Consider the following 21,613-nt stretch of genomic DNA (forward strand, 5'->3'; position numbering starts at 1 on the left):
GGGGTTATCTCTACGATATAGAGGATACAGAGAAAGGCATGGGCGACAGAGCAAGACCCTGTCTCCAACACAACAACAAAAGATCCACAAAATAATGCTGGGAGTACATACAGCTCCGTGGCCCTTCTGGTGCTTTTAAAAATGTAGTAACGATTACTTCTCTACTTCTCTGCCATTTGGCTAGGATTAAGTGTAAAATGCACAGGGCAGTGATAGAGCTCGTCTTTAATCCCAGCACTCAGGAGGCAGAGGCAAGCAGATCTCTGAGTTTGAGGCCAGCCTGGTTTACTGATTGAGTTCCAGAGCAGCCAGGGCTACACAGAGAAACCCTGTCTCGAAAAACCAAAAGAAAAGGTGTAAAATGCATTAACTTTGACTGGGATAACTTTATGGTATGTATATTATATTTCAAGTTTATATCTAATGTGAGTTAAGCTGGGGCTATGTGTGATCGGTTATGATTAATTAGCTCATTCTAAGGGTATCCTCGGAGTCTCTCATTCCATAGGTAAACTGTCTGGGAGCCTCTCTGCTGTAAAGCATTAGTCTCAGGAGAGAGTTGTATTACTAACACAGAAACAGCCTTTAAAGAAGGGGTCTTTCTCCATTTTTGTTCTTGAAACTTATTAGATAAAATTCTACTACGGCGCTGTGTGGAAGTTTTTTTTTTAATGATGGGTCTGCTTTGAAGTGGTGTATCAGGTTTCTTGGGGGGGTGGAGTAGGGTGTCATCTAGGGTCCAAACTCTATGCAAGGAGAATATGATCTAGTGTGAAAAGATGGGGTCAGTTCTGGAGAAATCCCTGGTTTATCCTGAATTAATCACAGACCTCTTACCTCTGCTACCCACACACTGGTGTCACTTCCGCCTGTTACTCGCAAAGACAGATGCTTTGCCTTAAACGCTGAAGTTTCTGGAGAGCTGGCCCACGGACGCAAATTAGGAAGCCCTTCGGGGAGCCACCTGGGTGAAGTTAAGCGCCACGTCTAGTGCCGGGCTCCCCCCTTCTACCCTCCCAGCGGAGGAAAACGAGCGGAGGAAGGCGGCGAGCGGGAACGCCCGAGCTGGTCTAGGCCCTCTGCAGCGCAGTCGGCTTTTCTGGGAGCCGCCCCTTCCCCGGCGAGAGCCCAGCCCCACCCGCCCGCCTCCGCTCTGGGCCGCGACCCCAGGGAAGAGCGGGCGGCGGCGGCGGCGGCCGCCGGCGACCCCGACCACGGCGTACGCAGGCGCCGCCGCCGCCGCCGCCGCTCGGCCCGGGCCTCCCCGGGCGCAATAGGCTATCGATTCAGCTGCCTGTCGCTAGGAGCCCCGGGAGAGCAAGGCCTACATCGCCCGGCCGGAGCCCCGGCCTCGATTGCACCACTTTCCCCACCCCAGCGGGGGGAGGGGGGAGGTGGGACCCTGGAGGCAAGTAGGCCTAGATAAACCGGGGGGTGGGGGGGGAGCGGCCCTGCCCCCAGGAGCCTCGGATTGAATGGGGGGGGGGGATGCTGGGGCCCGCCTCCCGCCAGCAAGCCCCTCGGGGATCGCCCCGAACCCCTGGCCCCTGGCGCAAGCAGCCCATCCAAGTTCAGGCTGGCGGGTCCCTCGGTCTCCAGCGCCCTCGCCACTCTCGGAACCATAATAAAAACACAAGACGCGGAAGAGGCTACCACGGCCAGAAGGGAGGAGGAGAGGGGACTGGGCCCTCGGGGAGCCCGGGGGAGGGGACGCCTCTCGGCGGCCCCTCCGTGTCCCTCCCTGTCACCGCCGGCCTCAGGCTCCGAGCCCCCCCCCCTTTTTTTTTTTTTTTTAAATTCCCGAGACACCGAGGACCGGGGCTCGAGCTTCCCTTGGCCTCCGGCGCGCCTCGGCCTCTCCCCACGGCCAGCTCTCCCCCCCCCACCCCCCCCAGTGCCCCCCGCACCTTTTAAACTACGCAGAGGAAGAGTTTGCCATCCAACTTAAGTCAAGCCGTCACCTCGCCCCCCTCCCCGACCCACACTTGTGGGGCAGGCGTCGGGAGGGACCACTTTGCACTTGGGATAAAGCGCGTTAAGGACCTGTCAACCATTTTAGGTCCTTTTTTTTATATATATATAGAAGACATCCTCTCCTTCCCCCTCCTTCCGTCCCTCCCCCTTCCCTCCCTCTCCCCCCCCCCCCACTGCAATGGTATTAATTTCACACCAAATCTTCCCACCGCTGGAGAGGGGTTGGGAAGGGCGGGGGTGGGGACTCACGGGGCGGGGGGGCAGCAGGAGGGTGGTGGGGAAGGGGCAAAGGGGCAGCTGGAAGGGGGAGCCGGGAGGCGCGGGGAGGGGAAGGAAGGGGGGTTGATTTACCTGAGACCAGCCACTGGCCTCCATTGTTGGAGAATTCAATGGCATTGACACAGCCGAAGTGGCCGAGCAGGTCCTTCTTGTAGAGGTTTCTGCAGCCCCGCAGGCGTCTCCTCTGAAAGTCCTGAGTGAGCAGGGGGTCCCCATGCAAGCCCCGCTGGGACAAGAAGCCCACCACTGACCTCATGCTGCCCCCCAGGCCAGCTCTCCTCTTCATGCTGGAACCGCCGCCGCCGCCGCTGCTGCTGCTCGCGCCGCCGCCCCTCCCTCGGCCGCACGCCCGGCCGCGCCGCTCCCCTCCCGGCCCTCCCCGCGCGCGCGGCGAGCCCGAGCCTCCTTTAACCAGCCATGGCAGACGGAGCGAGGTGTGCAGACGGGCGGCGGCGGCGGCGGCGGCGGCGGCGGCGTTCGCGGCTTCCTCACGGTCGCGTCCCTCCCTCCCTCCCCTTCCCCCCTAGGCTCCGCCTTCTCCGCCTCCTCCAGCAGCTGATTCCCCCCCCCCCCCGCGCCGCTGCCGCCGCCGCCGTGCCCGCCCCCCGCGCGCGCCAGCCACGGTCGCGCTTCCGCGGTGCGGGGGGGCCTTCCGCCGGCCGCCGGGCGGGAGAACGCGGGCGCCGGCCGCCCCTCCCCCGCGGGCCGCTGCCCGGGGCGACGGCGGGCGGCGGCGGCGGCTACCCGCGCCCCGAACCGCGGTTGGCGCTGGACGGCGGCCCCGGTGCACCCCCAGGCGCGCCGCACTCTGTGAAGTTGGACACGCGTAACAATCAGAGTGGCAGCCGGGCTGCGGCGGGCTCCCCCCTCCTCCACCTCCTCCTCCCCCTGCCAGAGGGGCAGCGGCTCGCCGCCCCCCTGGGGCGCCCAGTCCCTGTCCAAATGAGGGAACCCGGGATGGAACTGGACGTCTAGAAGGTTGTCTGTGTTTGTCAGTGCACCTGCCCCCCCCCTCCAAAAATTGATCGCTACCCTTCTATTCCCCAATTCAGTTCTCTTAATTCACCCGCCCCACCCCCAACCCATCGGTTAAAAAAAAAAAAAAAAAAAGGCCGAATTGTTCAATCTGATAGGACACTTGGTGAAAAGAGAAAGGGGTTAAAAGAAGGGACTGAGCCTGTCGCTCTGTGGTAGAGCACCTCTTTTTAGCATGCTTCAAGCCCTGAGTTCAAGCCTTTAGCACTAACAACGCCCCCACAGAAGAAAGTGCAAAGAAAATTGCCAAAATTAAATTGAGAAAGTCCTGTGTCCATTGGTTCCAGATGCATTTGCAAGCCACAAGAAACATTATAGGAACATAGCTGTATCTTATTTCATAGTGGTAAGGCCGAAGGTCTCGAGTGTGGAGCCCTGAGGATGCACAGCTGTTAGCCAGCAGCCACAATACCGGCCAGAAGTAGCCGCCTTTCAGTAGTGCAGGAGTCCCCAAGTTGACCTCAGTGAGGAAACTGGGTAAGTGCACTGGAATTTTACCAGGTACAGTTGAAAGTCCCCTTTTCAATGTAGTGCTTTTCCAAGAAACTATCCTCTGTCATTAGTGGTAATTAACTCTTGAAATAGGCAGGTGTCGTTTTTCCCTTTCAATTTAGCAGGAATTACATCCTCAGCACCAGAGATGGCATAAGAGTGGTTGAATACAACCACTGATGAAAAAATGAACTAAAGAAATTCTTGAAAATGGGATGAACATGGAAGAGGTTCACCTATCAAGCAAAATTATGCCCTTTTGCAAATAGTTAATTTGAAAGTCCATATTATAACATTCTAAACTTATGAGAAACTCACCAAATCCAAAAAGAAGAACTCTAATGGAATATACTCCTTTAAATAGGAAAATATGTAATTTTTGTTTGTTTGTTTGTTTGTTTGTTTTTGTTTTTCAAGTTCCAGCACTTGGGAGGCAGAGCCTGGCGGATCTTAGAGGCTAAGTCTGGTCTACAGAGTGAGTACCAGGACAGCCAAGGCTACAAAGAGAAACCCTGTTTCAAAAAACGAAAAACAGAAAAGGTTTTATCCTATGCACACAGTGGTGTATGGATGTAATCCAAGGACTTGGGAAGTAGCGGTAGGATAATCAGGAGTTCAAGGTCAGCCTGGGCTTCATGAGACCCTGTCTCAAAACAACAATAAAGTTTTATTTATTCATTGCAAGGTTATTTCCCATCAGGCAGTTCCTTTGCCTGGCATACTCAACTACACATTTAAAAAGTACCCTCTGGCTGCTTTGAATTAATAAGCCATCATTCCTTCCTGCCTTATTTGCTTGGGGGAGGGGAGAGAGGCCGAGTAATGATGTGTCTGAGGTGGCCTTTACTCTGTCAACAATGTAAGGCACACTCTCTTCTCCCCCCTCTTAAGTACATACTCTAATCCGCTATTTTAAATATGACTCTCTTTCCCCCCAATCCCTGGAAAAACCTCAGCCTAAAAATAGTTCAGGATCTGGTCACAAGCTAGCTCAATTCTAGGGCTTTGCTGGAAAGTTCCCTAACTGTTCATTGACCAACTGGAGCAAAGATATTGGACCACCTAGTCTTTATAGCCTACTGCTATTCTGGACAGATTTTATTACCTCTTTTTGGCAAATCTGGAGACTGAATCTAGGGCTTGTGAATGCTAGGCAAGTGCTCTACCACTGAACTACACCCTCAGCTTCTCTGGATTATCCCCATTTCTATAAATAGGGTTGCCAGGGAGAATAAAGGGCGGCTCATTCAGTTAAGTATGAAGTTCAGATGAATAGGGAGTTGTGTTTTAGTATTAGTGTGTCCAGGAACTATCAGGGGTATGCTTTTTAAGTAATTCATCATTGTTCATCCAAAATTGAAGCTCAGCTGGGGTATCCTATAATTTTTATTTGTCAAATTAACTACTTATAATAACTGACTTCAGGAAGTGAAGCACTACGTTATTTATTTGCCTATATTAAGAGTGTAGAGATGGCTCGGCAGTTCAGAGCACTGGCTGCTGAGGATCCACACGCAGTTCTCAGCACCCGCATGGCTGCTACCAACCAGCTCTAACTCCAGTTTCAAGAAACTTGATGCCCTCTTCCGGCCTCCTCAAGCAATGCATGCAGGCAAAGCACTTATACACATGACCTAAAAATAAATCTTGTTGTTGTTGTGTTTTGAGATAGGGTTTCTCGGGGGTTGGGGAACGCTTGCCTAGCAAGTGCAAGGCCCTGGGTTCCGTCCTCAGCTCTGGGGGGCGCGGGGAGAATGAGAATGAATTAGTTTCTCTGTGTAGCCCTGGCTGTCCTGAAACTCATTCTGTAGAACAGGCTGGCCTCAAACTCAGAGATCTGCCTGCTTCTGCCTCCTGAGTTCTGGGATTAAAGGTGTGCACCACCATGCCCAGTTAAAAACAAATCTTTAAAAAAAGAATATAAAGTACAGGCTGGTGAGATATTGCAACAGGTAAAGGCACTTGCTACCTGGTGTTTGAAAGATTGACAGCCTGAGTTCAAACCTCAAACCCACATCAAGTTGGCAGGAGAAACTGACTCCATTAAATTGTCCTCTGATCTCTACTGGTGTGCATGTGCACCCCACCTCCACCACCCATACACATGGTATACAAACAATCATTTTAAAAAAGAGTTCAAGAATGCATATGTAGTTGCCAGGGCGTAATGATGCATGCCTTTGATCGAAGCACTCAGGAGGCAACGACAAACAGATCTCTGAGTTCAAGGCCAGCCTGGTCTACAGAGAGAGTTCCAGGACATCTGGGCTACACAGAGAAACCTGACTGGGGGGAAAAGAAAGTAGCCTAACATACATTCCTTAGGGCTCACTTCTCAGTGTTTCCATAACCTCAAAGACTGACACACTGATCTTTGTAGAGGTACTGAGAAGCCACCATATCCTGCTCTGGTGTTGAGGATTCAACCTAAGACCTCAAGCATGCAAAGTTACACCTCAACTCTGAATGTAATCATTGAAAAATCACCATTGTACAGGGTTACATAAAGTTATTTTTATGCAGATATATGTGAGCTTTTAGAAATTAATGATATATATGTTGTTTTGAGTTTTGAGTGTTTTTTTTTTTTTTGGTTTTTCGAGACAGGATTTCTCTTTGTAGCTTTGGAGCCCGTCCTGAAACTCACTCTGTAGTCCACCGCCCAGCTAAGTTTTGGGTGTTCTTGAGACAGGATCTCAGTATGAAACCCAGGCTGACCTTGAAGTGTCACAGATTACAGGATTACAGATGTGAGTCAACATGCCTGATGACATACTTACCAAAAAAAAAAAAAAAAAAAATAGGCGGGTGGTGGCGCACGCCTTTAGTCCCAGCCCGAGCCAGGTGAATGTGAGTTCTCAAGGCCAGAGATCCAGGACAGGCACCAAAACTACACAGGGAAACCCTGTCTCAAAAAACCAAAAAATAAAAAGAAAAATAAAGAGAAAAATGACTTCAACTATAATCCTAGCACTACAGAAGTGGAGACAGGAAGATTGTGGCAAGTTCGGGGCCTGTTTTATACTCTACACAGTCAGTTTCAGACCAGCCAGGGTCACACAGAGACCATAGCATTTTTTAAAAAAATAAACAAAACAGAAAACATACCATAATGGAAATACTTCTAAATATCATTTTTCAAAATATTCCTTTGGAACAGCTTTTGAAAAGCAGTTGTTTTCTCACTTGTCAAAATGCCAAGCCTACATTGGAACAGAATTTAAAAATATTGTTTCTTAGTATTTGCAAAGTAGTGTACCACTGACAGCTGCCTTATTATCATTGACAAAGTCAGCAGACTGTTAATGCTTGACTTTTTGTAAAAGCACAAGTTATTTATAGATCTTGACAACTATTTTAATACCCTGACAAGAAGCACCTATCATAGCCCTGGATCAAACCAATCCCTTCCGGATGAACCAGTCTCCTCGTAGATGACCGTAATGCAGGGTTCCCAACTTTCCTGATGCTGTGCCCCTTTGATGCAGTTCCTCGTGTCGTGACGACCTCCACCATAAACTTATTTCATTGTGTTGCTACTTCATAACTAATTTTGCTGCTGTTGTGAATCGGAATGTAAATATCTGATATGTGACCCCCAAATGGGTCTTGACCCACAGGTTGAAAACCACTGCTCCTGTGAAGGTGCTGGGGGTGCTGAAGAGGTGATGCAGAGGTCAAGAGCACACTGTTCTTGCAGAGGACCCAAGTTAAGTTCACAGCACCTATACTGGATGGCTCTCAACCCCCTGTAAGTCCAACTCTGGAGGATCCAACACCCTCTTCCAGACTTTGAGTGCACTGACGTCATGTGCACATACCCATATACAGGCGCACATAATTAAAAAATAAAATCTTCTAATAAAGAAAGAAAAACCCTACTATGTAAGATTTATGTTCCTACAAAAATTACCATCATATCTTGGCCCCACAAAAATATTACTCAGGAAGCAATAGCTCCCATCTGAGCCACAAGACTGTTATGTCTTGAAAGACACCAAAATGACTCAAAACCATCCAGACAAAATAGGAATAAGAACATCTATCTAGGGCTGGAGAGATGGCTCAGAGGTTAAGAGTACTGACTGCTCTTCCAGAGGTCGTGAGTTCAATTCCCAGCACCCACATGGTGGCTCACAGCCATCTGTAATGAGATCTGGCGCCCTCTTCTGTATACATAATAAATAAATAAATCTTTAAAAAAAAAAAAAAAAAGAACATCTATCTATGTAGTAGATAGCAAAGCTGAATTATTTTGTTTTTTTTTCCTTAGATTTAAAAACTACTATAATCTGAACATTCCAGAGGCAGACAAAAGAGGATCAGAAGTTCAAGACCTATGTGAGACACTGTCTAATAATAAATAAATAAATAAATAATCTTTTAAAATTATACCCATACACACAGATGGGGAAGAGAAATATCCTCCACACTCAAATGGCTCACACGCCCTGTGGATGTACCCTCTCCACTCTACTGTAAGGTTAGTGTAGAGGATGAGGTGGCTTAGGCCCTCCCTGTCCATGTTACAGAAGAATGTGAGACATACACAGTTAGGGAACTGAAATCAGAAAAGTCAAACTAGAACTCCCCCAAAATGGCTCCCTCACTCATCAGCTGTGTAGTCTTGTGAAAATTAGGTAACCATTGACCTGGCACATCTTAAAGTGGAACGCTATTGCAAAGTGGAGATTGATAAAAACATCTCCTTGGACTGAACTAACATTAAAAAACAAGTTTTCAGTGAGTGTGACAGTATGTGATAGTAAACACTTGAAATCTCAGGATTTAGGAACTGGAGCCATGAGGATCAGGAGTTCAAAACCAGCCTCAGGTGATTTTGCACACCTTTAATCCCAGCATTTGGGGAGGCAGAGGCAGGTGGATCTCTGTGAGTTGAGGCCAGCCTGGTCTACAGAGTGAGTTCCAGGACAGCCTATGGCTACACAGAGAAAGCCTGTCTCAAAAAAAAAAAAAAAAAAAAAAAGTAACATTTCTAGATCAAGTACACTTCCAAGCTGTTGTCCTCAGCCTTGACCTCCCTGCCATTTCTCAAGGATCATGTGGTTGAGACCTGCCTGAATTTCAGGTCTCCCCACTGCAAAATTCTTCTCTAAATACCATCTCATCAAAGAAGCTTCCCATTTGATCTTTTCATTGGCCTGTCCCATTAGTCACCTGCCCCTGCTTCCTCTTCTATGTTAATACGTTGTATGTCAGTGGCCTTTCTCCCAAAGTTAATAAGTGTGTTCAAATAATTCCCAATATTAAAAAATGTTGGGGTTGGGGATTTAGCTCAGTGGTAGAGCGCTTGCCTAGCAAGCGCAAGGCCCTGGGTTCGGTCCTCAGCTCTGGGGGAAAAAAAGGCAAAATAACAAAAAAATGTTTAGCTCACGTTAATCCCAGCACTAGGGAGGCAGAGACAGATGGATCTCTATGAGTTTCCGGCCAGCCAGCACTACACTGTGAGACTTTGTGTGTATGTTATAGGGGGAAGATGTTGAGGGAAATGTGGGGCTGGTGGCTGGAGAGATGGCTCAGCAGTCAGCAGTTAAAAGCACTGATAGATTGTTCTTTGGATTAGGGCTCCATTCCTAGCATCCACATGTTAGCTCACAACTCTCTGTAACTCCAGTCCCAGAACATCTGACACCGCCCTCTTCTGGCCTCCAAGGGTACCAGGCATGCACCTGGTGCATAGACAAACAAAGCACTCATACACATAAAATAAAATAAAATTTAAGAAAACAGGGGCTGGAGAGATGGCTCAGAGGTTAAGAGCACTGACTGTTCTTCCAAAGGTCCTGAGTTCAATTCCCAGCAACCACATGGTGGCTCACAACCATCTATAGTGAGATCTGGTGCCCTCTTCTGGCCTGCAGGGGTGTGTGCAGACAGAACACTGTATACATAATAAATAAATAAATCTTTAAAAAAAATAAAGATTTAAGTGAGATGAAGGAGGAACAATTTTAGTTATTTAGGGAGGAGCATTCTTTTTACATTTATCAATTTATTGTGTGTGTGTGTGTGTGTGTGTGTGTGTGTGTGAGAGAGAGCGAGACAGACAACTTGGAGGTAAGCACCTTGTGGGAGTCAGTTCTCTCCTTCCACGTTGTGAGTCCTAGGGGTCTAATTCAGGTCATCGGGTGTGTGGCAAGTGCCCTTACCAGCTCAGCCATCTTGTCAGCCCTGGGAGGACCATTGTAAGTAGAGGAAACTTACACTTATTAGTAAATTAGAGTATCCATCCATAGGTAATGTTATGCCCAGATCTCGGGGACCCCCAAAAGACCACCACGGAGACCGAATCCCGCATGTAAAAGCAGAGAGCCTTTATTTCAAGCTCTGGAGCTCGGTCCCTCTGTCTGTCCAACACAGCGGTGAGAGCAGAGGGCCCTGAGCTCAGGTGGGGCAGAGTTTTTATCATAGCAGAGGTTGGGGGGAGGGGATTTCCAGGGTCCAGGACCCTGATTGGCTGACAACTGTCTAGGGGTACCTGTAAAACAAAAAAAGATGTGTGCTAGACTCAAGGACATCTGGCCACCTTATCTAATGGTTAGAATGTTTGGTGGATCCCTGGGTGGTGTTAGCTTAAGGCTTTTCCTGGATCTGGGTGTTGCCTGCCAGTAAGCCTGTCACAGAAGCTGTGTCTGGGCCCCTAAGCCTGTCATGGCAGCTGTGTGGTCAAGCTATTGGGGCCCCTTCATAGTAAACACACACTTGCAAACATATGCTGTGGGATGTTCTGTATGTCAAATCTGTTGCTCTGATTGATCAATAAATAAAACACTGATTGGCCAGTGGCTAGGCAGGAAGGAAGTATAGGCAGGACTAACAGAGAGGACAAAAGAAAGAACAGGAAGGCAGAAGGAGACACTGCCAGCCGCCGCCATGACAAGCACCATGTGAAGTCTCCGGTAAGCCACAAGCCATGTGGCAAGGTATAGATTTATGGAAATGGATTAATTTAAGCTATAAAAACAGCAAGAAGCCTGCCATGGCCATACAGTTTGTAAGCAATATAAGTCTCTGTGTTTACTTGGTTGGGTCTGAGCAGCTGTGGGACTGGCAGGTGACAGAGATTTGTCCTGACTGTGGGCAAGGCAGGAAAACTCTAGCTACAAACATATATTTGGTATTTGCTCCTCCCATGACCTTGGGCTATAGGGCCCGAAGGAGGTGGTGCTTCCTGCATTGTAAGTGACCTCTTATGAGGAGTTGGAGAAGGATCACATGCCTCTTCTCCCTGCTCCTGCCTGTGAGGTGGATTTGCTCCCGGTCAGATCAGAGGATGACTTCGGCTGTCTACTCCGTTCTGTATTCGTGAGTGTGTTTCCTCAATTTACCTTAATAAATTTCCCTAATACTTCTTGAACAGACTCGCGTGGGTTTGTTGCTTTATATATACACATCCATAGACATCACATACACAAGAAGGAGGAGGAGAAGGAGAAGAAGAACTTGAATTAGGAGAGTTTTTTTTCTTCTGAATATACATAAGAAATTAGAAGAGGAGCCGGGCGGTGGAGGCACTCGCCTTTAATCCCAGCACTCGGGAGGCAGAGCCAAACAGATCTCTGTGAGTTCGAGGTCAGCCTGGTCTACAAAGTGAGCTCCAGGACAGGCACCAAAACTACACAGAGAAACCAAAGGAAAAAAAAAAGAAAAAGAAGTTAGAAGAGGGGCCAACAAGCCGGCTCACCAAGTGTAGGCACTCTGGCTCAGGATGACTGTGAGTTCAACTCCTGAGACTGTAATGGTGTAAAGGGGAGAACCGACTCCTGTGATTGACCCTCCAACCTCCCATGCATGGTGTGGCACTCCCCACTCCCAGGTTCACATAAGGTAAACGAACATGTTTAAAAGAAGGAAATTGCACAGCTGTTCCTGTGCTGGTTTCTGTGGGAAGTCATGAGGCCAAAGGTAAGAAGCCAGAGCGGGTGGATGACTCGAGAAAATAGCATCTCCCAGACACACAGGGGGGATGGACACATGAAGTCACAGAGACTATGACAGCATGCTGAAGACCAGAGAGTCTTTGATTCCAGAGAAACTTGGGTACTGGTCCCCATCAGGTAACAAAAATTCAGAGGCCAGAGAGATGATCCAGCCATTAAGAGCCCCTGTTGTTCCTCTGAGACCTCGAGTTCTGTTTGTAGCACCCAAATTGGACAGCTCACAATCACCTGTAAATGCACCTCCAGGGGATCCAAGGCCCTCTTCTGGTCTCAGCAGGTGCCTGCACACACACACACACACACACACACACACACACACACACACACACACACACCACAACACATGCACACACACACACACACACACACATACACATACTTTTTAAAAAAGAAATCCAGGGCTGGAGAGATGGCTCAGAGGTTAAGAGCACCGACTGCTCTTCCAGAGGTCCTGAATTCAATTCCCAGCAACCACATGGTGGCTCACAGCCATCTGTAATAAGATCTGGCACCCTCTTCTGTGGACATAATAAATAAATAAATCTTTAAAAAAAAGAAAAGAAATCCAATTCCCATATTATAATTAGGATCAATTGCCCCATTTTCTTCTTGGCTACTGGTCAGGGCCTAACAAGCCCAAAGTGGCTAGGTAGTATTGCTGGAGAGCTTCTCTCCAGGTTCCACCAAGACCCACAGTCCCACAATCCACGTATAAAATAATCACTCAGATGCTTATATTACTTATAAACTGTATGGCCGTGGCAGGCTTCTTGCTAACTGTTCTTATATCTTAAATTAACCCATTTCTATAAATCTATACCTTGCCATGTGGCTCGTGGCTTACCGGCGTCTTTACATGCTGTTTGTCCTGGCGGTGGCTGCAGTGTCTCCCCCTCCTTCTTCCTGTTTCCCCAATTCTCCTCTCTCCTTGTCCTGCCTATACTTCCTGTCTGGTCACTGGCCATCAGTGTTTTATTTATATAGAGTGATATCCACAGCAAGGTAATGTCTCAATTTTTTATTCAAGGGTACTGTTGTGTTTCAGGGCAGAAGCATTTCTCTGTTGGGAACTAAGACAGAGCTGAAGGAGTCAAAGTTGCAGAAATGGAAGTAGACATCATGGAAGTGGCTATTTAGAGACAATTCATTTCTATCTTTAACCCTTGATTCCTGGATCCATGTATTCTGCCTGTGGAGAAGCAGCAACATATATGGAAGAATGTATGTTCTTATTGGACAGTTATGAATTTTATGATAAGAATCCCAGTTGTTCAAGGTGCTATCTCTCCCTAGCACTGGCATTGAAGCCGTAGCCATTAGTCAGCAGGTTCATCATCCCAGCAGGTTATGGACAATGATGTACATGGAAAGATGGATGAATTCCACAGATGCAACACTTTTCCCCTCTCATCTACCTGTCCTTCCTACTCCCTCCTTCTTTTTCTTCTTCCCCAAAGATGCACTATAATCTATACTTTACCTTGAATTTAAATGTTTTTTTTGTTTTGCTTTGTTGTTTTTGAGACAGGGTTTCTCTGTGTGTAGCCCTGACTGTCCTGGAACTCACTCTGCAGACCATGCTGGTCTTGAACTCAGAGATCTTCCTGCCTCTGCCTCCTGAGTGCTAGGATTAAAGGCATGTGCCACCACTGCTCTGCATGAATTTAAATATTTTATAAAGCTGGGAACTTTTTCTCCCTTCAGTGCTGGGGATAGTTATAGTGCTTCTGTGAAGGAGAGAAAAGCCACTTTCATTGGCACTGTGAAGAAATTTGGTCATCACTGCATTTTAACTCTAAATTGACCTAAGACCCTTATTCCAAGCTTCAGTGTTACACTGTCAATCAGTGCCTGTGGAATATTCCTTTACACTGTGTGAACATATGCCACTGTGATTGGTTTAATAAAGAAGCTGACTAGCCTATAGCTAGGCAGGATAAGGTTAGTTAGGAGAAACAGACTAAGAGAATGCTGGGAAGAAGAAGGAGGAGGAAGTCTGGAGAATCATGAGGAGACATGAACTTGCCATACTGAGAAATGGTACCAAACTACATGGCAGAGAGTAGATAAGAAATATGGGTTAATTTAAAAGGTTACGAGTTAGGTAGTAACAAGCCTGAACTATCAGCCAAACATTTATAATTAATATTAAGTCTCTGTGTGGTTATTTGGAAGTGGCTGCCAGGACACAGAGAAACTCCACCTACAAATGGCACCCAAATGTCTGGCATCTACATCCACATAAGACCCGAGAAAGGTTTAAAAAGTTCTAAACACACAAAAACAGAGCCAAACCCAGCTTCCTAGTCTTGTATCTTCCATGCCCGCTGCAGTCCAGAGACACATCTTCCAGCAATTGCCTGTGAGATGGAGCCAGCATGCGTTAGCACCATTCATTAAGCTGAGCAGTGCTGGTGGCTGACCTAGCAGTTTAAGATCCACCTCATGCAATCCAAGAACAACACAAATGCTCAATAAAGACATATCTAGATGGAAAATAACCTCTAAATGGGTTACAGTGTGTTTAAAAACACACATAGCTTGGGAGAAAAAAGAAAAAGGATCTGTACAGTCATAGATTTAAAAATAGTTTAAAAATAAACCAGGCGGTAGTGGTGCATGCCTTTAATCCCAGCACTCAGTAGGCAGAGGCAGGTGGATCTCTGTGAGTTTGAGGCCAGCCTGGGCTACAGAGTGAGATCCAGGAAAGACGCCAAAGCTACACCAAGAAACCCTGTCTCAAAAAAACAAAACAAACAAACAAACAAACAGAAGTTTAAAAATAATAAAGTCCTTTTTAAAAAAAAGGAATAAAGTAATAAAAAAATAAGCCACATAAAGATAGGAAATACACAGAGAGTCAGGATCCTGTATGCTATTAAGTTGTCTTTGAATTTTTTTTTTTTTCGAGACAGGGTTTCTCTATGTAGCTTTGTGCCTTTCCTGGAACTCACTTGGTAGCCCAGGCTAGCCTCGAACTCACAGAGATTCACCTGGCTCTGCTGGGATTAAAGGCGTGTGCCACCACTGCCCGGCGTCTTTGAATTTTTTGACTGCTGAATGAGTAATGGCTGCTAAGAACATTGGATTATTAAAACTATTATATTAAACCAACTTATATATTTTAAAAATTTCTTGACTTCAAAATGGAAGTCAATCTTTAATCCCAGCACTTGGGAGGCAGAACCAGGCAGATCTCTGTGAGTTCGAGACCAGCCTGGGCTACTAAGTGAGTCCTAGGAAAGGCGCAAAGCTACGCAGAGAAACCCTGTCTCAAAAAACCAAAAAAAAAAAAAAAAAAGAGGGAAGTCAAAAAATGTGTTGCTTTGGGGAAGAGTTAGAGTTTATGATTTTATTTCCACAGGAAATAAGAGGCTATGGATTCATTCTAAGTTGATATGGATCAGGTTTTATCAGGGAAGACCCCCCCCCCCCCCGGAAATCTTGACTACAGACATAAAGAAATAAACCTAGAAAAACAACAAAACACATAATGTATATTTTATCTGCTCAAACATAAAACAAAAAAATTATTGTTGGTTAACTTGTGTATACAACACAGAGTTTATACTTGTATTAATATGAAAATGTATGTTATCTTCAAAAGTTTATACATTTTTGCTGGGTGGTGGTGGTGAATGCCTTTAATCCCAGCACTTGGGAGACAGAGCCAGGCAGAGCTCTGTGAGTTCGAAGTCAGCCTGGTCTACAGAGTGATATCCAGGACAGGCATCAAAACTACACAGAGAAACCCTGTCTCAAAAAACAACAAAAAAAATTATATATTTTCAGAACAAGGAGATCAGACACCAATGAAAACAGATGACCCAGGTGATTCAGCATCTCAAAATGCCTGTGTTATATTTTCCAAAACAGCTTCAAGGCTGCTGGCTGAGATAGTCCAACCTCACAAAATATTAAAGACTTAACCATTATCCTAAATTTTCTCAGGGTCCCTCAAAGGTGCTAGCACCTCCAAACAACAGGAAACAGTCTAGAAAAAAAATTCACATTCCCAAAAGATTAATTATAGATGTTTGTCATCATTTAAAGTGGGTTGGTTACAAGTTGTTATTAGTCATAGTCAGGAAGAAAGCTAAACAAAGGAGTTAAATTCAAAGATCTCTCTCTAAAGGAAAAAAGGAGGATATGCTATAGAAATAATGAGATAAAAGGGTATATTATTGAATATATTTTAATCCAAAAAGTAACTATTAATGACAAAATATTTTAGAATGGTATGAATTTTGATTTGTTGACACAAATTTAAAGTTAGTTTTGTTATACTGTATGCATGTTTCTACTCTTATTTGGGGTATTGTGCTTATGCAGCTCATTTAAAAGTGTAATGTATAATTAAGAAAGACAGATTAATAGTCATCCATAATAATCAAACTTGTAGTCATATTAGGTATGTTTTCAAGGTTAAACAGATATATTTAGATAGAATATAATGTTTTAAAATGTTTAATAACCTAAGGCTTTTCAAGACAGTGGGACACGTCTGCTCCTGACAGCACCAATTTACTTCAAAAGAAAATGATGGGCACTGAAGAACCTCCATATGGAGTTTGCTTTCTTTATGGCAAAAGCTAGCCATTTGGGAAAAAAACTCCCCTTGCCTCAATTCCTGACAGTATACTGTCCAAACTGGACAGGTAGGATGCAAAAGAAAGCAACTGCCAAACTTTGCCAAGACAAGGCAGAACAATCCTTTAAAATTCCTACTTTACAGAAAAGTCTGTCAGATATTCTAGGTCTGTATGCCAAAGATGGATGCCCCAGTGTTGCAGAGGAAACTTGGGTGACTGTCCAGACATCCAGCTGTTTCTGTCTTTTCTATAGTTTTGGAAGTTGTTTGCTCTTCACTTCCTTTTTACTCAAGTAATATTATATCCTTCTCAGATATCTGATAGAGTTGAAGACTAGATAGTTATAGTTTCCCTTATTGCCAAATTCAGAAAAGAAACTCACAGAAGAGGTGTAAAGTGTATAAGATTGAGAAACATAAAAGGATAGTTTCGGGTTGGTATTACAAGTTAGGATAGAAGTAAATTAGATATATAAATTTAGACTCACAAAGATGAGATAGCTAGTAGAATACTTTCCTTAAATTTGCCAAATACAAATGGAGTGGATATTGTAACTATAATTCTTACTTGATACCTGTTTTTGTTGTATATAATTTTACTATGTTAAAGCTATAACCTTTTTTTTATTTAGACAAAAAGGGAGAAATATGGAATATTTTTTACACTGTATGAATATATGTCACTGTGATTGGTTTAATAAAGAAGCTGACTGATCAATAGGTAGGCAGGATAAGATTAGGCAGAAGAACTAGACTAAGGAGATCAACTTGCCATACTGAGAAAAGGTACCATGCCACATGGCAGTGAGTAGATAAGAAATATGGGTTAACTTAAAATGTAAGAGTTATGTAGTTGTTTAACAAGCCTGAACTATCAACTGAACATTTATAATTAATATTAAGCCTCTGTGTGATTATTGGGGAGCAGCTGTCAGGATACAGAGAAACTCCACCTACAAGTGCCCTATTTTTCTCTAGAGAGATTTAGCAAGACTGTGAAGTTAACTTACTTTGCCATTCTGAGAACTGCATAAGTAAATTTTGTTTTTGAGCTTTCCATAAAAAAAAATTCATCTGTAAAGACAAAAATCAGGGATTCTCTTAGACCTGTCATGAAAATTTTTGTTTTCTTTGACATAAACCAAATACTTAAATCACGTGAATGTATCATTTCTTCAAGTCTTCAGTGTGTTTAAATGAAGCCACCTTCAATCTGCAGTTGTAGAAATTATTATTAAAAAATCAAATGTTGCTCCAAAGTACTTCTTTTTATAAACACTTCAATACAGTTGACTAAAGGTGAGCAGCTGATTATTTGTGATGCTAGTCTAGTCCATGTCTCATTGATAAGTTACTCAACACCACATACTATGGTACTATGTATAGAAGACATGAGTGCTTGTATATAAGCATTGGAGAAACCAGGAATTGTTTACAATTCAGGGTTGTTTCATCAATGGAGGAAATGAATACCTGTTTTCCATCCAGAAGTCTGGGAGTGGATGTTGTTAATGATCTGGTGAGCTTTGCTATCTGTAGAGCTAGGCCTCACCCAAATCCCCTAGAATGTTTATCCTAGACTTTCCCTCCCTAGACTGTTGCAGGATATTTGATTACACTGTGAACCCTGAGATTGCACTATTTAGTAGGAAAACCTGCTTTTAGCTATGGTGTGCCTCAGCCCTAGCACACATCTTTAATCTCTGAGCTTTCTGCTTGAATATTGTAATTAGGATTAAATAAAATCAACCATAGGTCAAAAGGTGGAGCAAGCAACCAGTTCACAGGGGAAAAAAAAACATAGAATGTAAAAGGAAGCAGAAGGAAGGGACATCCAGTTGGAGGAGTTTTGTTCCAGAAGGTGTAGGAGAAAGCTCTCTTTCTGGTATGACAGTGGAGGAGGAAGCATCTGGGTGCTTTCTCTGCCCTCTGAGCTAGCAGGTTTTCACCCCAGCATCTGGCTTTTGAGTCTATTGATAAAATCAAACCATAGAGATTCAATTAAAAACAACACTAGACCTTTATCTTTACCTTTGATTTTCAAAACAAAGAACCTATCCTTAGGGGAGATGTCACATGTACTTTATAGCCTGTTGACCTCTATGATAGCTCGGTCAGAGACCACACCAGATCCTAGGCCCTAAGCTATAGAACCCATCTTCATGGTCACATGTACTTTGCAAAGGAGTTTCAATGTAGTCACACCTTAAGTTTTATTGTGCAAGTTGGGTTGGGATGGTTGTTACCAGGAAACTTATTTGTAGCTAGAGTTTTCCTGCCTTGCCCACAGTCAGGACAAATCTTTGTTACCCGCCAGTCCCACAGCATCTCAGACCCAACCAAGTAAACACAGAGACTTATATTGCTTACAAACTGTATGGCCATGGCAGGCTTCTTGCTAACTGTTCTTATAGCTTAAATTAATCCATTTCTATAAATCTATACCTTGCCACATGGCTTGTGGCTTACCGGCATCTTCACATGCTGCTTGTCATGGCGGCGTCTGGCAATGTCTCCTTCACTCAGCCTTCCACTTCCCAGAATTCTCCTCTCCTTGTCCCGCCTACTTCCTGCCTGGCCACTGGCCAATCAGTGTTTTATTTATTGACCAATCAGAGCAATTTGACATACAGACCATCCCACAGCACTTATTTCCAAATAATTATACTTTACTTAAATATGTCTAAAATAAGGCACTGGGGAGATGACTCAGTGGTTAAGTGCATTGGCTGCTCTTCCAGGGGACCTGGGTTCAATTTCCAACACCTACATGTCAGCTCACAACTGTTTGTAACTCCAGTTCTAGGGAATCTGTCACACTCACACAGACATATATGAAGGTAAAAAACCAATGCACATAACAAATAAAAATAAATAAATCTTAAAATATGTCTAAAATAAACTACCTGTTGTTAGACTCCAGAAGTCTGATCCAGCCCAGCTAAATCATGCTGCACCTAGTTTTCCTTCTTGCCTCATCCTGGTCATTGCCCTATCAACAGTAGAGCTTTCAGGGACCCCCAAGTTATGAGTAAGTCAACTTGAAATCTCAATTTAGAATACAGGGTTCCGGGTATAGCTCAGTGGTAGAGTGCTTGCCTAGCAGGAGCAAGGCTCTGGGTTTAATCCCAGTACAGAGAGATAAGAGTTGCTGAAGATTGCCGGGCGTGGTGGCGCACGCCTTTAATCCCAGCACTTGGGAGGCAGAGGCAGGCGGATCTCTGTGAGTTCGAGGCCAGCCTGGGCTACCAAGTGAGCTCCAGGAAAGGCGCAAAGCTACACAGAGAAACCCTGTCTCGAAAAAAAACCAAAAAAAAAAAAAAAGAAAGAAAGAAAAAAAAAAGAGTTGCTGAAGACACAATAAAGGAGAACTAAAAGGGAAAGCAGAGAAAGAGGTAGTCATTGTAAAAAATCAAGAAATGGGTGGAGTTTGGAGAAATGGCTCAGTGGTTAAGAACACATTACTGTCACAGTCCTCGGGGGAGGACTTGTCCTGGAGGAGATGGGAATGGAGGGTGGGCTGGGGGTAAGGGGAGGGCGTGGGAGGGGGGAGAATAGGGGAACCCATGGCTGATATGTAGAACTGAATGGTATTGTAAAATAAAAAATATATATCACAAAAAAAAAACATATTATTGCTCTTTCATTTTTGTTTATTTTGTGGGTTTTGTTTTTTGTTTTTGTTTTTTTTGAGACAGGGTTTCCTGGGACTCTATCTGTAGATCAGACTGGCCTCAAACTCAGAGGTCTTCCTGCCTCTGCCTCCCAAATGCTGGGATAAAAGGTGTGGATAACCACTGCTCTCATAGAGGATCCAAGTTTGGTTCCCAGCAACTAAGTTGGGCAGCTCACAAATGTCTGTAACTCTAGTTCTCGGGGGATCCGACACCTCTGGCCTCTGAGAGCGCCTTCACTCACATGCACATAATCAGCCACCAACACATACACACATATAATTAAAAATATTTTTTTTAAAAAAGAAATAGATGGGGAAATAAAAGGTTAAAGTTAAGACCATTGAGCCGGGCGGTGGTGGCACATGCCTTTGCCTTTAATCCCAGCACTTGGGAGGCAGAGCCAGGCGGATCTCTGTGAGTTTGAGGCCAGCCTGGGCTACAGAGTGAGTTCCAGGAAAGGCACAAAGCTACACAGAGAAACCCTGTCTTGAAAAAAAAGAAAAGAAAAGAAAAAAAACCAAACCAAAACAAACAAACAAAATAAAAATAAGTTGAGACCATTGCAACCAAACAACTTGAAAGAGAAGCCTTACATAGCAGACGCCCACATCCAGAAGAGAATGTGATGTCCTATTTATAGTGGTACCCCAGTAGCTCAGAGGAGGGTCCCTGCATTGTTGGTGACCCTTAAGATTGGCTGCTAGGTGACAGGTGAAAGTATCTCGGAAGGAACATGATGACGGTGCAGGGATCTGAGCTGGATCCAAGTGCTGCGGTTGGCATGAGGAGCTGTTGCCTGGGTGACACTAATAGGAACAGGAAGCAACAGGAAGGAGTAAGTCTTCTCTCCCTTCATAATCCCTTTAGATCCTCCAGTGTTGGCAGCACCTGCCAGAGCAGGAAGCAAAGGAAGACTGCAGTGATCCTAGCATAGCTCCACACAGCAGACCACAGAGGGTGGCTTTGAAGTGGAGCAATGACTTCTTCATAGTTAGACAAGCACTGCTCAGATGACCTACAAAAGTTGAGGAAGAGTGGGCATGCTGTGATACACGCCTGTGATTTTACCAGACAAGAGGACTGCAGATTTGAAGCCTGCCAGGCTACATAGTCATACTCTCAAAATAAATCCTGGAGGGACAGGAATTTAGGACATTTCACATGGTTCTAGCTTGCTTTTTTTTTTTTTTTTTTTTTTTTTAAAGACAGTGTTGCTTGTAGTCCAGGCTAGACTGGAGTTCCCTATGTAGCCAAGGATGACCTTGAACCCCTGGTCCTCCTTCCTCCCCAAGCATGTGCCACTGTGCCTGTCTGGACAGGGTTTGTCTTTAATAGCTAGATCAATAGTGGAGAGAGTTACATAAATATGATGTGTAGAGTAGAGAGGAGGTAGTTTCTAGCATAAGGAAGATCTACTGAGGTTGATCAGTTTGAGAAACCTGGAGTTTAACAGAGTGCAATTCAAACTGTAGTCTTTTGACTGGCCAATCTGAGAGTAAGCTTTCTATCATTGTGAGAAAATTATATATATATATATATATATATATATATATCCATAAGGGAGAAAAGTCTATTTTGCTCTGGGCATGCTGACTCACACCTAT

General features: G+C 44.9%; 1 protein-coding gene and 1 long non-coding RNA gene across 6 annotated transcripts in view; one reads left to right on the forward strand and one right to left on the reverse strand.

Annotated features, from left to right (window-relative positions):
- Dcaf5 (DDB1 and CUL4 associated factor 5) overlaps positions 1 to 2,616 on the reverse strand; it is a 99,649-nt gene extending 97,033 nt beyond the window's left edge. Inside the window, exon 1 of one of the 3 annotated variants that reach the window (XM_006973100.4) lies at positions 2,326 to 2,616. In XM_006973100.4, the coding sequence (XP_006973162.2) occupies positions 2,326 to 2,539 (214 nt within the window). In that variant the 5' untranslated portion in view covers positions 2,540 to 2,616. Of the gene's footprint in view, positions 1 to 837; positions 1,217 to 2,325 lie in introns of those variants that run through there. The other 2 variants (XM_006973101.4, XM_042260852.2) reach the window with 2 other exon arrangements.
- A 275-nt stretch (positions 2,617 to 2,891) lies between these two features.
- On the forward strand, positions 2,892 to 8,169 carry LOC121822404 (uncharacterized). Of its 3 annotated transcripts, XR_013044403.1 has the most exons (5): positions 2,892 to 3,231; positions 3,633 to 3,765; positions 4,198 to 4,255; positions 7,401 to 7,531; positions 8,054 to 8,169. It is a non-coding gene; the product is annotated as an uncharacterized LOC121822404 (long non-coding RNA). The 3 variants fall into 3 exon arrangements; XR_013044402.1 differs by lacking the exon at positions 8,054 to 8,169 and having other exon boundaries at positions 7,401 to 7,656; XR_006063490.2 differs by lacking the exons at positions 4,198 to 4,255; positions 8,054 to 8,169 and having other exon boundaries at positions 2,898 to 3,231; positions 7,401 to 7,656.
- The last annotated feature ends 13,444 nt before the right edge of the window (positions 8,170 to 21,613 follow it).

The sequence above is a fragment of the Peromyscus maniculatus genome, chromosome 14 (assembly GCF_049852395.1).
Source record: "Peromyscus maniculatus bairdii isolate BWxNUB_F1_BW_parent chromosome 14, HU_Pman_BW_mat_3.1, whole genome shotgun sequence".
Taxonomy (NCBI): domain Eukaryota; kingdom Metazoa; phylum Chordata; class Mammalia; order Rodentia; family Cricetidae; genus Peromyscus; species Peromyscus maniculatus.